Source organism: Capra hircus, chromosome 2, assembly GCF_001704415.2.
Source record: "Capra hircus breed San Clemente chromosome 2, ASM170441v1, whole genome shotgun sequence".
NCBI classification, from domain to species: domain Eukaryota; kingdom Metazoa; phylum Chordata; class Mammalia; order Artiodactyla; family Bovidae; genus Capra; species Capra hircus.
In genome coordinates, this window is record NC_030809.1 from 46,360,943 (window position 1) to 46,375,100 (window position 14,158).

Sequence of the window (14,158 nt, forward strand, 5' to 3'; positions counted from 1 at the left end):
ATTTGAATTTTCTTTTTTCCTCATGTCAGCATCCCTAATTTTACCCTAAAGTTTACTGTAAAAAAAAAAAAAAAAAAAAAGATTGCATAGGGAATACCCTGACAGTATTAGGGCTCTGCTGTCTCCCTGCCAAGGGCAAGAGTTCCATCCCTGCTTGGGGACCAGGATCCCACAAGCTGCACAGTGTAACCAAAAACAAAAAACAAGTGGACAAGAAGATAAAAATTACACCTTGCATTTGCAAGACTCTTTAAATTTATAATTTTATCCCTGTAAGTCTTATAAATTAAGTAGAAGTGGCATTTCCAAGGTAGGTGAAGAGATTCGTAATCTGTAGTTCTAGAATAATCCTTTATTGCTGTGGGTCTCCAAGGGACCCAGTAAATGACATTCCTTTTCTCTGTTCAAAAATAGAGCCAGGTGATAAATAGATAAAATAGTTGGTAGATAGAAAAACAAGTACCATCTTTATTGCTGATTAAGGTTAGATTGAAAGACTTCACTCCCTACCCTTTAGTCAAGATGTTGAAACAGCCCACTGGAGAGAAGGTTTGAGTGGGGAGAGAAGGTTTGAGTTGGCAGAGCAGGCAGGGGTGTCCAGCTTGCTGCATTGCACTTGTCCTGTCCACGTGGAGAGTGAGGGAGAAAGATGGTCCTCTAGCTCAAGATCTTTGTTAGGTCAGCACTACTCAATCAGAAAACATGGAGCAGCCAATGGCTATTACTTTCCAGCCAGATACCTCACTCTCCTCCACAGAGGGCAGAACTTGGTGGAACAAAGTGCCAGATGTGTTTAGAGAAGATGTCTCCTCATGAAAACAAAGCTAATTTTTTTATTGTAAATTAAATTTTGCCTGTTATTTATCATCTGAAGAATCAGAAAGAAACTTACTCCAAATTTTCTTGTATCAGGGTTCAAATGTTTAAAACTCTTTGGAATGTATTTTCTCCTTGAAAGCTTAGCAACTTCAGAGTTCATGAGTGTGTGTGACTCATATTTTTAAATGAATTCTCATCTTAGAAGCCTACCTAAAAGAATACAGACCAGTGGAAATATAAAGATTTCTGACACATTATATTTTTCTATTTTGTAGAGCAACTTTTAAATACATATTCAAGAAAGTATGGATACATGAAATGTACAGTAAGCATAAATTGTATATTGAATGTAAGTACATATAGACTTATCATTTTAGGTTGCCAATGCCATGAAAAACTCATTACCGTTTGATGCTCCTGATTCTTCACAAGAAGGCCAGAAAGTACTTAAAGTTGAAGTCACTCCAACAGTGCCGAGGATTTCTCGGACTGCGATTACAACAGCTTCAATCCGTCGTCATAGATGGAGGAGAGAAGGTGAATATAAAATCCCTATAGCCCACTAATGGGTTAAAGTAAATTTATCACTGTTTTTACAGACTATATTTATACATGATATTATAGTACTTTATGTAGTTAAGTAAAATTGTTTAGTTGTTTAAAATAGCACTAGAAATGTGGTTTGTATACCTGAATTCATTTTAATAGAAATATGTATATATATTTTATAAAGTAGAAGGATGTCATTTAAACTGCTCTCTGAATGTTAAAACAGAAAATAAGATCAAGTTAATTTTTTTTAACTAGTAATAACAATAGAAAAGAAATTTCTTTAAGCCTGTTTCCGAAAAAAGGTACCTGTATGAGCAGTGTGGGAGAAAATTATATAACTGGCCAAACTAATGGTATAATACAAGATACATAAAATAACTGATTTTTATCTTTCTTTTCCTTGTTTTGTAAGTGCTGAGTCCAGCAGTATTTCATAGGCATATGCTACTTGAATAGTCAAGCTGTCTTGCCTAAGAGAGATTAATTGCCATTTTAATGATCTCTATTTTTTTCTCCTATTCATTTGCAAACCTCACATTGTTCATCTGCTGCCTTATGTGTGTGCATGCTGTGCACACACATGTAACTATATAAATAATGTTTGTGTTTATGTCATATCCATATATACATTCTCTTATCTGCCTGGGTCAAAATGCTCAGAAAAGAATAGAGCAGCAAAAAAGCACTAAAATTTTATATGTTGAATCCCAGATGGCTTTGACTTCTCAAACGAGGCTGACTCGAGTATTCCTGGCTCCCCGATCCAACACGGCTCCACTGACCTAGGGATCAAACGTGTGCAAGAGGGGGAGCTGCTGGTGCACAGGACTCCTGAGCACGGCTCACCGGAGCCCAACTCAGCAGCAGCCACAACAGAGGGTAGGACAGAGATGAGGAGGCAGAAGTCAGTGAGGCAGTTGCTGGAGAAGGATCCTGGCTCTCTGTCCCCAAGCAGAACATCTTTCCATTCTAGTGTGTGTTTCCACTACCCCAGGGTGTATTAGACTCTCCTTGCAAAGCGCACCCCCCCTATATGCTAGCACCAGGTCAGGTACAATCTTTAGTTACCATTTGTGCTGGCCTGGAGTCTGCATCCCTGTGTATTAAAGAGCAGCTTGGCATGGCTACTAACAAGGGAGAGGCCTGTCTCCAAAAGGTCTGCAAATGCTTGGGATTTCTTCATTACTGAGCATGTTTATCCTAACATCAGGAAGGGAAAAATGCACCCAATGGACCTGAGCCGCCTTATTCAATGTGTATCAATTTCATTTAGTTGATAATGTATTATTCGGAAAATAGGTGAGAGTTTTAAAGCTTTAATGCATTATCTTTGAGAAATGGGACTGAAATGGAGCTGGCTGATTTGTCTCTAGTCCCAGGGTGGCCAATTAACAAAAACTTCTTATCTCTTTGACAGAATAAACCAGTATTGATTGGCTTCTTATAATCTTCAAATCAAGTTGCCTGGGTCTGAACTACTGACATCTTTCCTCTATAAATGTACTCTCGTGGTGCACACTACATTTTTATCATTTATTGTAAATAATGCTTATCTTATATAGCTCCCAAACAGAAGTGAAGTGTATTATTTAGAAGTCATAAATCCTAGTAGATCCTTGTTTATACAGTATGGGTATCTCAAATGAGAATTTTTTTTTACCCCTCCACCACCACCACAGCCACGACTGTTATCTATAAAAGAACACTTCTCTCTGATAGGAAAGTATTTATTTGCTGTTTAACATGTGATGCCATAGAAATCGGTTTTATAAAAGAGGATACTGTAGCCTAACAGTTTTTTCATTATTTAATGTATTGCTGCTGTGGAACTTGTATACTAATTTATGAAATATAGCAAGTAGTTTTAAAATAGGTTACATATTTTTATTTATTCCACCTTAGGAAAATCTCTTGCTCTTTGGTGCGTTAAAAATTTGAGCATGCTCAGTAAGAACCTAAATCTACCTTCTGTTCCCTTGCCCATTTGCCCAGAGTGACCTGACTTAACAGTGTTGCATGTGCATGATCTAGGGACCCAAAGAAGTTGGTACTATGAAGAGAACCATGTGAAAGATACAGCCTTTCCTTTTCATTTTTTCTGTACCTCTCTATGTTATCCCTGGGAGTCAGTTGTATCTTGTATAAGGCGTAAAAATAAGTGTATGAATAGATGTCAAATTCAGAGTTGGCCTAAATTGGTCAACATCTGTTTCTCCACTTTCTTGGTGACTAAATGAGCCACTTGAAGTGGATCTACTGCCATTGTTAGAATATTGGAGTATCCATGCTAAATGTAGTACAGTATTCACTAACATTGATGAAATTTAAGTATGGGATTGGGTAGAATCATTTCTTCCTATTAATCATAAGTCATACACTTTGAAAAGAAAAAATAGTAATTCCTTTAAAATGTCCTATTAAATGTTAAAACATCCTGTTTTAATATCTCCTATTACTGATAAAATTTCAGTGAAGGTGGGATATAGCCATTTAGAAAAGGAATGAGTCCCATTAGTGTGTTTGAAATTTCTCAAGTTATTTTTCCTTTTAATCTAGTTTAATTGTAGCTTTAAATCAGTAGTAGTAAAAGCTAATTTTTAAGGAAAAGCAACATAAATAGGAAAATTCATTAAAAATCCTTTTGGTTGTCTCATCTTTGGATCATGAATAGTATTATCACCCAAGGAGAAAATTAGAAAGGAAAATGTTATTAGACATAATAGCCTTTTTATTCCTTGAGGTTTTTTAGACAGATATATGGAAATTATTAAAACTAATGAAAAGTTTTGGTAATTCTGAAGTCTGCTGGAGCTTTTGGTTTAGCATCAATAATTGACCTTCTAAAAGAAAACGAAGGGAATTTCACCTGGCATCTGCAGTGGTTAGGACTCTGCTCTCTCAGCTTCTGAGGACCCAGGTTCAATCCCTTGTCAGAAAACTAAAATCCCACAAGTCATGTGGTGCAACCAAAAGAAAAAAGAAAACATGTTTTCTAACGGTTCTAAATAGTTTTACAGTTAAAGTTGTATTCATTACGTGTTGGAATTGAAGGGAGAATTCATCACCTATCTTTATCCTTATTGTTAAGTAACGTTTATGACTTTTAAAGCTGTATTTAAAATTATTACTAAACTGAGGACCATGCTTGTGATTAAAGTATATTCAGTGTTCCACTATACTGAAATAGCATTTCTTAGTATATAAAATATCAGTAGGTTCTCTTGCATGGTGGTTTCTACGTTGTCATATCTCTTTTATGGCCATATTGCTTGGGCATCAGATCTGCATGTGGCAAAATTCAGAAGCTAGCACTAAGTCTCTCAGTCTCTTTTCCTAACCATATGTATAGCCAATGACATATTTCTGTTCACTTCTAGTTTTATATTACTGATATTAATTCTGAACCAGTAACTGTCTTTTCCTGAGCATTGTGGAGTTCTTCATAGTAATTATGAATAAATTGCTTAGATGTCATAGAAATATAATTTAAAGTTTTTATTTTGATGTACACTATATACTGTTCTTGAGGAAGGGGTTGAGAGAAGTGGTGTCAGCTGCATTTTCATATGGCTTTGCATGATGAATAAAGATTACTAAACTGCTGGATATAACAAGAAGATGCCTTTTGCTTTAAGGATAGCCGATTTCATTCTTCTTTTGAAGGAAAGAAATAACTAATCCACATGAGAAAATATATTTTTCCAAGTACTATGTTAAATAAAGATTGTGTTTAAGTATTTTGTGTATATTTTACTTAGGTAACTTGTATCTCAAAGTGATATTTTTTTGGATTTCTGTCCTAACAGTTTACCTTAGCTAAAATATTGATATCTGAATGTAGATTTAGACTGAACTTTCTTACAATCTGGTAAACATATTTTAAAGGTAGCAAACTTCGGTCAGTTTTTGAAAGAAGCAAATGTTCTATTTTCTAAGAGAGTGTTGATCATACTTACAGTAAAGGAATCGGGCTTTCTGGAAACCCAAACTGAATACATGCTGCTTTTCTTACAAAATCCCAAGATAAGAATTCTTTTGTTAACTGCAGTTTCTGCATGAAACTTAATGGAATACTATAAGTATTTTATGATCCCAAAATAATATATCTCAATACTTAAAATCTAAAATATTATATAAATATATAATATAAAATTATTATATTATTATATTATAAAATAGTAAAAAATTCGTCCTCAGTATCCTTCTTGGTTCTTACCTTTGTTCTCTGATAATCAAATATTTTCACATTAATTGATCAAGAAAATATGGAAACCAGTGAGTAGGCATGTTCATAAGGTAAAATATGACTGAAGTTACTAGAAGCAATGTAGAGTTTTTAGTTTAGAGTTGGAAAATGTACTAGTTCATGTTAAAGATTTTAAAGCCATTTGGAAGCAATTAGCTTTTAAATATAAAATTTCATAGTAGTTAAAAAGGGTTTGGGGATGAGTTTTTGACATTATTCTGGGTGACTGAAATTAGAAGGGTCTCCTATTTTATGATAGGTTAAGGAAGATAGGAAAATTTTTGGTTTTTTTAGACAGATATGCTCACCTCAAATTGACAAGGTGTATCATAAAGATTTATGATCACTATGTATTTTACCTACAGTTGTGTGTCTAAATATTGATATTAATAGTATGCTAGACTTGTTTGTGAATAGTTTTACATAAGCTAGCCCAGTTAAAGCTAAATGAACAGAATAAATAACATCAGAATTCTGTATAGATTGAGGCTCCTTCCCCTAAATTATTTAGGGAAAGTGTTTGTAGCAAGGGTCATTGCTGACCTATAGCAAACATTACCTAGGAGAAAAGGTCAGTTCAGTTGTTACTCACGGCTGCTTTTTATTTAATTTAGCTATTGCTGAGTCTGTCTGATTTGTTTTTTAGGTGCTGAGGGTATAAATGGAGGAGAGGAGTCGATAAACCTGAATGATGCAGATGAAGGATTTTCATCAGGGGCTTCCCTCAGCAGCCAGCCAATTGGGACCAAACCATCCTCCTCTTCTCAGAGGGGAAGCTTAAGGAAAGTAGCAACTGGGCGTTCAGCCAAGGATAAAGAAACAACTTCTGCCATCAAATCCAATGAGAGCCCTCGAGATTCAGTAGTTCGCAGGCAGTATGTACAGCAACCAACTGATCTTAGTGTAGATTCAATTGAGCTGACACCGATGAAGAAACACCTGAGCCTGCCTGCTGGCCAGGTGGTGCCAAAAACTAATAGCATTAATCTAATCCGGACAGCCAGTGCTTCCTCAAGTAAATCATTTGACTATGTAAATGGCAGTCAAGCAAGTACCAGCATTGGGGTTGGCACTGAGGGTATTACTAATTTAGCAGCTAACAATGCTAATCGATATTCAACTATCAGTCTACAGGAAGACCGGCTAGGTCAAGCTGGAGAAGGTAAAGAGCTCCTCAGCCCAGGAGCTCCCTTAACCAAGCAGTCTCGATCCCCAAGTTTCAATATGCAGCTAATATCCCAGGTGTAGTCTTGATATCCTCTCTCATCTTTCTGCTTATCTTCTAGACTGAACATTTCATTGTGCAAGAAGACACTTCATCCCACATTGTGAAAACATTGGTCATCATAAACAGATCTGATTTAGTTTAGGTATCTTCATACTGTATTTTGTATGGAAACAGCAATAAGGTTTTCTTTTCTCTCTTCCTCTATCTTCTCTTCACCTGTTCCTTGTAAGCGTGTTTGTGAAGCAGTAGAAAATGTTTGCATTTTCCACACCTTCATTTCTCCTTGGGTGATGTGCAATCCATCGTAGGCTGATCGGTCCCATTTCAACACTGTGAGACTGAGGTTATGTTAGAGGAAATGGTGTATATGATCCCTATGAATGATACTTTGGCTTTTGTTTTTTAAAAAAAAAAAAAAAACGGGTTTGTTCTCATAATCTGTAGAACTATGAAGATAACTGGATCATATTTTTTTCTCTCTTAACCAGGAGTGCCTCAGAGATTCTGCTATGACTTTGGACTTCTCTGAGTCTGTGCAATCATTTTCTTGAGAAGCATGGGGAAAGGTGGTAGACTGCTGCACTTTTTCATTAAAATGAGGGTGGCTCTTTTTTTCCCCCATCTCCTTTATCTCGAGGATACAATGTTCAATTACTGAGGCATTTGAATCAAGTTGTGGCCACCTCTGTTGGAGGACAGGGCTCTAAGTTGATTGTGTAATAGATAATGCACTTTCTCAATGGCTCTATAGTCATTATTAACATGTCTTCCCTCCTCCCCACAGGGACATAAGGTCATTTCTGTCCTTTGAGTTTGAACAGCTAATAAATCAGAGAATCCAAGGGGCTTGTTCTATTTCCCAGGAATGATTGACACTGCGGTGCTGGGGTTTTATGGGGGGAGGGGGCAGTTTCTGTTTAGCTTGTGTGGGATTGTTTGTGTGAGGGGAAGTTTTGATTTTTTTTTTTTCCTTTTCCTTTGTGAGCTGATGATGACTGAAGTAGAATAAGTACGTCTTCAGGTAAAGAGAGGGATTTCTCAACCCACTTTCTATGATGTCAGACTATTGGAGAAACCCTTTCAGCTGCTTTCTAGATGTACCTAAATTCAGTCAGATATTTTGGATTAAGAAACCTGAAGTCCTGATAGGTCATATACTCCAAGGAAATACATCAGGGACAGATAATTGGCTGAAAACACTGATGCTTCAATGTGACACATTTTTATAGAGCATTTCTACCAGGGGGTACTGACTTGATTTCTCCTACAAGGACCACACTGCCTTTGTGTTTAATGTAATGCAATTTGTGTACCTTCTAATCATATATCTGCAAAAGTTCTCATTTTTATAAATCTTTGAAATCATGCCAGTAAGCTAGATGTTGAATGTATGTAAGTAGCATTTGGTAACTGTGCTAAGAGGCTATGAAAATGCATTATTGGTTTTTTTAGAAATTATTTTTTTTTTAGTTCTGATTTGGTTGGATAAGATTTCATTATGAACCCATCTGGGCCCCAGGCTCTAATGCTTGACTGAAATAGAAGAAACTATATTGGTTTTTGAAAATCAGTGTATTGTGACTTGAACTGCTATACATTCTTCCACACAATATTCAGAGCGATGAATGCTTTGTACATTAGACATTCTTATTTTATTATTGTAAAAGAAAAATATACTGAATTTACAGAAGCAAGTATTCTCCTAATTAACAGTTTGAAATATTACCTCTACTGATTAAAATTCCAATAGATTTTGATAAAATAACCAGAAAAATGCTTCTCATTTTTTCACACCTTAAAATCCAGCCCCTTCCTTTTTATTGTAAGAGTTTTTTATTTTGGGGGGTTTTGTAAGGTACTTTCTGTTAGAATCTTTATGAAAACAGTGAGATGCTTGTTTGAATTTGGTGGTGTGTAATATTTTTCAGCTCATATGAAAATGGAAAACTAGAACCTGGACTATTACCTATAACATTGCCAAAGTCTGAAGAAAAGCTAAAAGTTGATAAATAGAGATTTATTGATTTGTGTATATATATGTGTGTATATGTGTGTGTATATATATAGTGTGTATATGTATATATCACAAAGACATATTTTAGATATCTTTTCTTTTAATTTAACTAAGGGATGTCAGATAAATGAATTAAAAGCCAAATAAATGAGGTGTAAAGATATATAACATAATAAGGAAAGCAAAGTTTTGGGTATGAAAAGAAAAGAGCATTATACTTAACAGGAGGTGAGATCTTGGCTGGAGATCAGTCACTTTATGGTAAAACTGCCTAGTTGATTTAAGAGGCTGAAGGGTTGTTTTTAATTTAGCAAGTTGTGCATTTATTGGCACCTAAATCTAGCATGCTTTTAGTTATAGCACAAAAAACCCCCAAATAATACCATATTACAGCAAAAACTGTAAAAGACATAATAAACTCTCCCTCTGATTTGTTAGAAATCTTATATTACACTTGAAAAGTTGGTTTTGAAAAACTTTCAACTTAGAGGATTTTATGTGTGTTCATATATATCTTGTACACACACATACCCATTAATGTTTCATGACCCTCTAACATTTGTGTTCCATTCTTTTAAGTGGTATAATTTGGCCCCAAAGAAGAAACATTTCATTTAATTCAAATTTTGCATTTGGTGTCTTAGAACAGATTTCCTGTGCAAGATACAGTTAAAATGGAGTGAGTCAGTCATAAACCATAGTCACATTTTCAAAGAGATTTTTTAATATTCATTTGCATCATTGCATTTAATGTAAAATAGTTTTCAGATATACAGCTGTTACAAATATATGCCAGCAATATTCATGCTTTATCCTTTAAAAACTTTTTGTTTTTATACTTCCTAACTTCCATTTTAAAAAGTTCTTTCATTTATGGACAAGCTAGTTAGGGTGAAAATACTTGTTTTCTATAATAAAACAATTTGATTGATGTTATCTATGCCAGGTTCAATTAAGAAATACAAGGAAATTATCTGTAAGTTTTGGGAATTCTTCTCTATGATGTTAATTTGAAATCATGTTACTAGAACACATATATTTTAGAACAAATGAAGTGTAAAGTGAAAGCTAGCTTAGAAGTAAGATTTTTAAATACGAAAATATTTTGAGAAGCTGCATGGGAGCGTGATGATTGTAATTTGAAATCCTGATCATTACCACTAGTCTTCCCAATGATTCTCCTGTGCCTATTTATTATAAAGTCAATTTTTTGTGTGCTAAAGAGACCATAGAGGTAATCTAGGAGTCTCCCAGCACCCACTACTTCATATCCATTCTTAGGAAACTGAGGCTCAAAAAGGTTGTAATGTGCTCAAAGTCACATAACTTAGAAGCAGAGCCAGAGTCAAACTCCTGTCTCCCGTCAAATGCATATTAACACCCCACTGCCTCCTTTCACTCATCATATGGTGAGTGTGGTATGGAACACTCTCCAATTCTGCAGTTTCTTTACAGTTTGGGTCTAGTAGTGGTGAATATAGCACATTAAGAAAAGTATTAAATCCAGAGAAAAATGTAGAGTAATAAACATAGATGGGGAAGGATAATACATTTTTCTTACTCTAATTTATGCCTTACTGTTTTCTGCCACTTAACAATTGTATGCTGCCATTTTATAGTTTATTATGTTTCTGGGAATTTATTTAAATGCAAAAATAAACCCAGTGAAAATGACTTTAATCAGTATTTCTAGTTATCTTAAGTAATTTTGAATCAGCCAGCTTTCACAGTCACCTAGGTGGCAGGTTAAGTGTATTGCACAATGTAGTATTGCAAAGTAAAGATAAATTTGATTTCATAATTTCTAATGTAAGGAGATTGAACCTTGTGCTCAGAGCAGATAGATAACAAGCAATTATTTCCTTCTTTGATTGAAAAAAATTTATAGTGAAGCTTATGGTTGCATAGCAGAATGGTGAACCATGTCATTTAAAGTGTATATATGGTATAAAATGTCTTAAATGCAGTAGTCCCAGCTATATAAGCTCAATATTTCCAACCTACATTCTCAAATTCCACTTGGTAGCTTTACTGAAGTACTGAGAATAACTCCTTTTAAGTTGTTTTGTTTGCACCATTTTTGTGAATATTTTAATGAATTGCGGTATTTTTCCTACTCAGACAAGTTAGTATGGGTCCATTTTTGAGTGCTTTTAATTGTTGACAATCAGTCAGTCTCATTTAATTCTCTGCATGTTCATCTGTAAATAAAAATACTAGTACGTATCTTCAGTGGGTAGTACACTATTTATACAGACACTAGCAAGGAGGTTCTCTCCATTTCTGATCTTGGAATTACAAAGTAAGTTTTATGGTTTTGTTTTTTAAAAATCAGGATTTCAGTTACATACTTGTTTTTTAGTTTTAAAATGTTTAATAAGTCATGACAGTGGTCAGAAAATCTACAACAATTTTAGAGCAATTTTTTCTATATTATGGCTATGTAAACAGTCTGAACCTGAGACTTTTTATCTTTCAAGTTGAATGATTATTGTCATGTTTCAAACCACTAAGTCGGTTGAGACACTTATTTGTAAAAATAATTTTTTAAAAAGTGCTTTTTAGAAACAAGCTGTTTGAAAATCAGCTAGAAATAATTGATAGCTTAAACTCTAAATGTTAGAATATTTGCCAGATTATAAAATGGAATGCAGTATAAAATTGTTAACAGTGCTAAAAAAAAAAAAGAAAACCATGAGTCACCAGATTGATAAAACTTTCCATTGATTGCCAAGGTGGTCGTGTTGATAATGTAAGACAAATTTTAGTATTAACCTACATTGTATACCTAATGGGTATATCATATTGGCACTGAACATATATAGGAAATACTATTTGTAGAGTCAACCAATGTGCACTTGAACTATTGGATTTTTGGTGGTGCCAGAAATTTGTGTGGTGGTCCCAAGCCATTAGAATTAGAGGAGTCATATAATCATCCAACCTTCCCCTGCCCATGTAGGTACATTGCTTCTGAACCTGACCACATAACCACAAAATTTAACTTCAGTCTCTTCAGTATGTTTATAATCTTAGCCATTAGTCACATGAGAAATAGAAGAGCAAACAGTTTAGGATAGAAGTTAGCAGATTGCTGGCAATGATGTGAAATAACTGGCAGCATAGTACAGATACGTAAGTTCTATGTTTTGTTTCTGGATTTTCTGAAAATGTTTACAAATTAAGTCATATTCAGATGTCTGCTATTATGCTGTTAATACAGATTTTTACACCCAAAATTAGAATTAGGCATAGCTTAAAGTATAAATGAGTCTTTTTTTTTTTTTTTTCAGAATTGTGTATCTGAAGGTAGGTTTAGTAAAGAAAGTCTTCTATTTTCAAAGAAAAGGAACTTAATTGGACAGTCCATTCCCAACTACAGAATTCATATTAATCTGGTTTGCTGTATTTGAGTGTCAAAAGTGTAGTGTTAATGATATCAGAGGAAATTCTTCACATCTTCATAAACTACAAAAGTTACCAAAGAAAATGAATCAACCAAATATAAAATTTGAAGTACCTAACTCTTAAGGAATGAGGCCCCTTTAACATGAAGGATTGATTTCTAGCCCTGGGGGAAATATTCTTCCATGTGGAACAGATATACAGAACCTGCAAGATTCCTTTTGAGGTTTTCTTATCGTGTTGTTAAAATGTCAACATTTATACTTCCAGCAAAAGTACCAGTTAAGGGTTAAGTCCAAATATTATTTCTTATGGCAAATTTTTATGTCTCCTTAATTCAAATTAAGGATTTTGCTCATCAGTATTAAATGAAAGGGGGAGAGAGAAGAATTTCTGTAATTGGTATACTGTATAATATTGTGACTTTCTAAAAAAATTGAGGGTAAATTATAGAAATGTGTATTTTTAAGTGAGCACTGTCAGTTATTTCTAGTAAGTATGATATTGGCTAAAACGATGTTTGTTTACATAATTTATGTACTCGGTCATTCTGGGTATTTTTTTTCTTTGCAGAAAAACGATTGGGTTAAGAAAAGTTAAAACACTTATTTTTAAAACAGTTCAGTAAGCACTAAAGAATTTACTTAAACTGTTAAATAATGATTTGGGGGATATGAATTTGTATATTACCTGATGTCCCAAACAGGCTGTATGTATTATTTTTTTTTATATCAGATAGAAGTTAAAAAGTAATGAATGTGTTGATCTGCTATCTTAGAAAAGATTGGCTTTCTAACAATTATGAACTTCGGTTTTTGTGGGTTTTTTAAGTTTTATCATCCAAACTGAATTGAGACATATGCTAAATGTTCTTTGTGTTGTTTTAAAATATTTGTAAGAAGTTCATTAACTGCTTTACAGTGGTGGTTTTTTGATTCTTATTCTAAAACTTATACTGGCTTTACATTCAGTTTAACTGGTTAAGTGAAACAGTTTTATGATGCAAAGATAATTTTCCCACTTTGTCATCATAATTTGACTCTCCTGACCTACAATTTCTGAAGAGTTTTTTACTACTGTAACATCATGTATCTGATCTCTGTCACAATGGACAAGTATACAGGAAATATCCTACTTTCACGTTTGCTTCATAAAAGGATACAGGTTAAATAGGTCAGCTCTTACACGTTTTTGTTTCTTAACCAGGATCAACCTATAGCTTGGTGTAAACTTGCCAAGTATTGAGAGAATAACGCTGGTTAAAATTTAAATACGATAGTCAGGAAGAAAATATGATCACTATTGACTGATGTCCTTTCAAACTAGGACTAGTGAAAACATTTTTTTCAGAGCTGAAGAAGAAACGCACATTTAAGATCATATTTATTGGTGCATGTAAGCCATTATCTTAACTGTCTTACTGAACTGGTTAATGCTGTTGATTGTTGAAATGTGAAATGTAGTCACTGTTGACCTTGTAAATATCTGCCAGAGATGAAAAAATATTTTAAGTTATAAATAAAGATGTATAAAATTCATTATCAGTCTGCAATGCAGAATCATATCTAAGATGTTAAATATTGTGTTTCTTGAGAGATGTGTAATTTTTCCCTAGATGTATCTAGTTACATTAAGGATGTAAATTTTCTTTTGTACAGTATAAAATACAGCTTTATTTGGCTTTTGACTGGATTTTCCTGAGTTAATTTATATCATACCTAGGTTTCTTAGCTTAAAATGGTCCTTCATTGCATTTTTCAAAGCATGTAATTTTATTCATGTATGTCTGAAGTTTTTAATTTATACGATACCCTATTAAGGAAATTTATAAAATTAAGGCAATATATAAAATTACATATAGCACCCAAAATAAGAAATAACATGTAGGCAGGAG

At 34.0% G+C, this 14,158-nt stretch overlaps 1 protein-coding gene across 5 annotated transcripts in view; it reads left to right on the forward strand.

The window, feature by feature from the left end:
• The window catches only part of FAM126B (family with sequence similarity 126 member B), a 69,609-nt gene extending 55,653 nt beyond the window's left edge, over nucleotides 1-13,956 (forward strand). For 4 of the 5 annotated variants that reach the window (XM_018060973.1, XM_005676358.3, XM_013971062.2 and 1 more), the window contains 3 exons: nucleotides 1,197-1,356; nucleotides 2,083-2,250; nucleotides 6,264-13,956. In XM_018060973.1, coding sequence (XP_017916462.1) covers nucleotides 1,197-1,356; nucleotides 2,083-2,250; nucleotides 6,264-6,865 — 930 coding nt within the window. In that variant the 3' untranslated portion in view covers nucleotides 6,866-13,956. The remainder of the gene's footprint in view (nucleotides 1-1,196; nucleotides 1,357-2,082; nucleotides 2,251-6,263) is intronic. The other variant, XM_018060965.1, reaches the window with a different exon arrangement.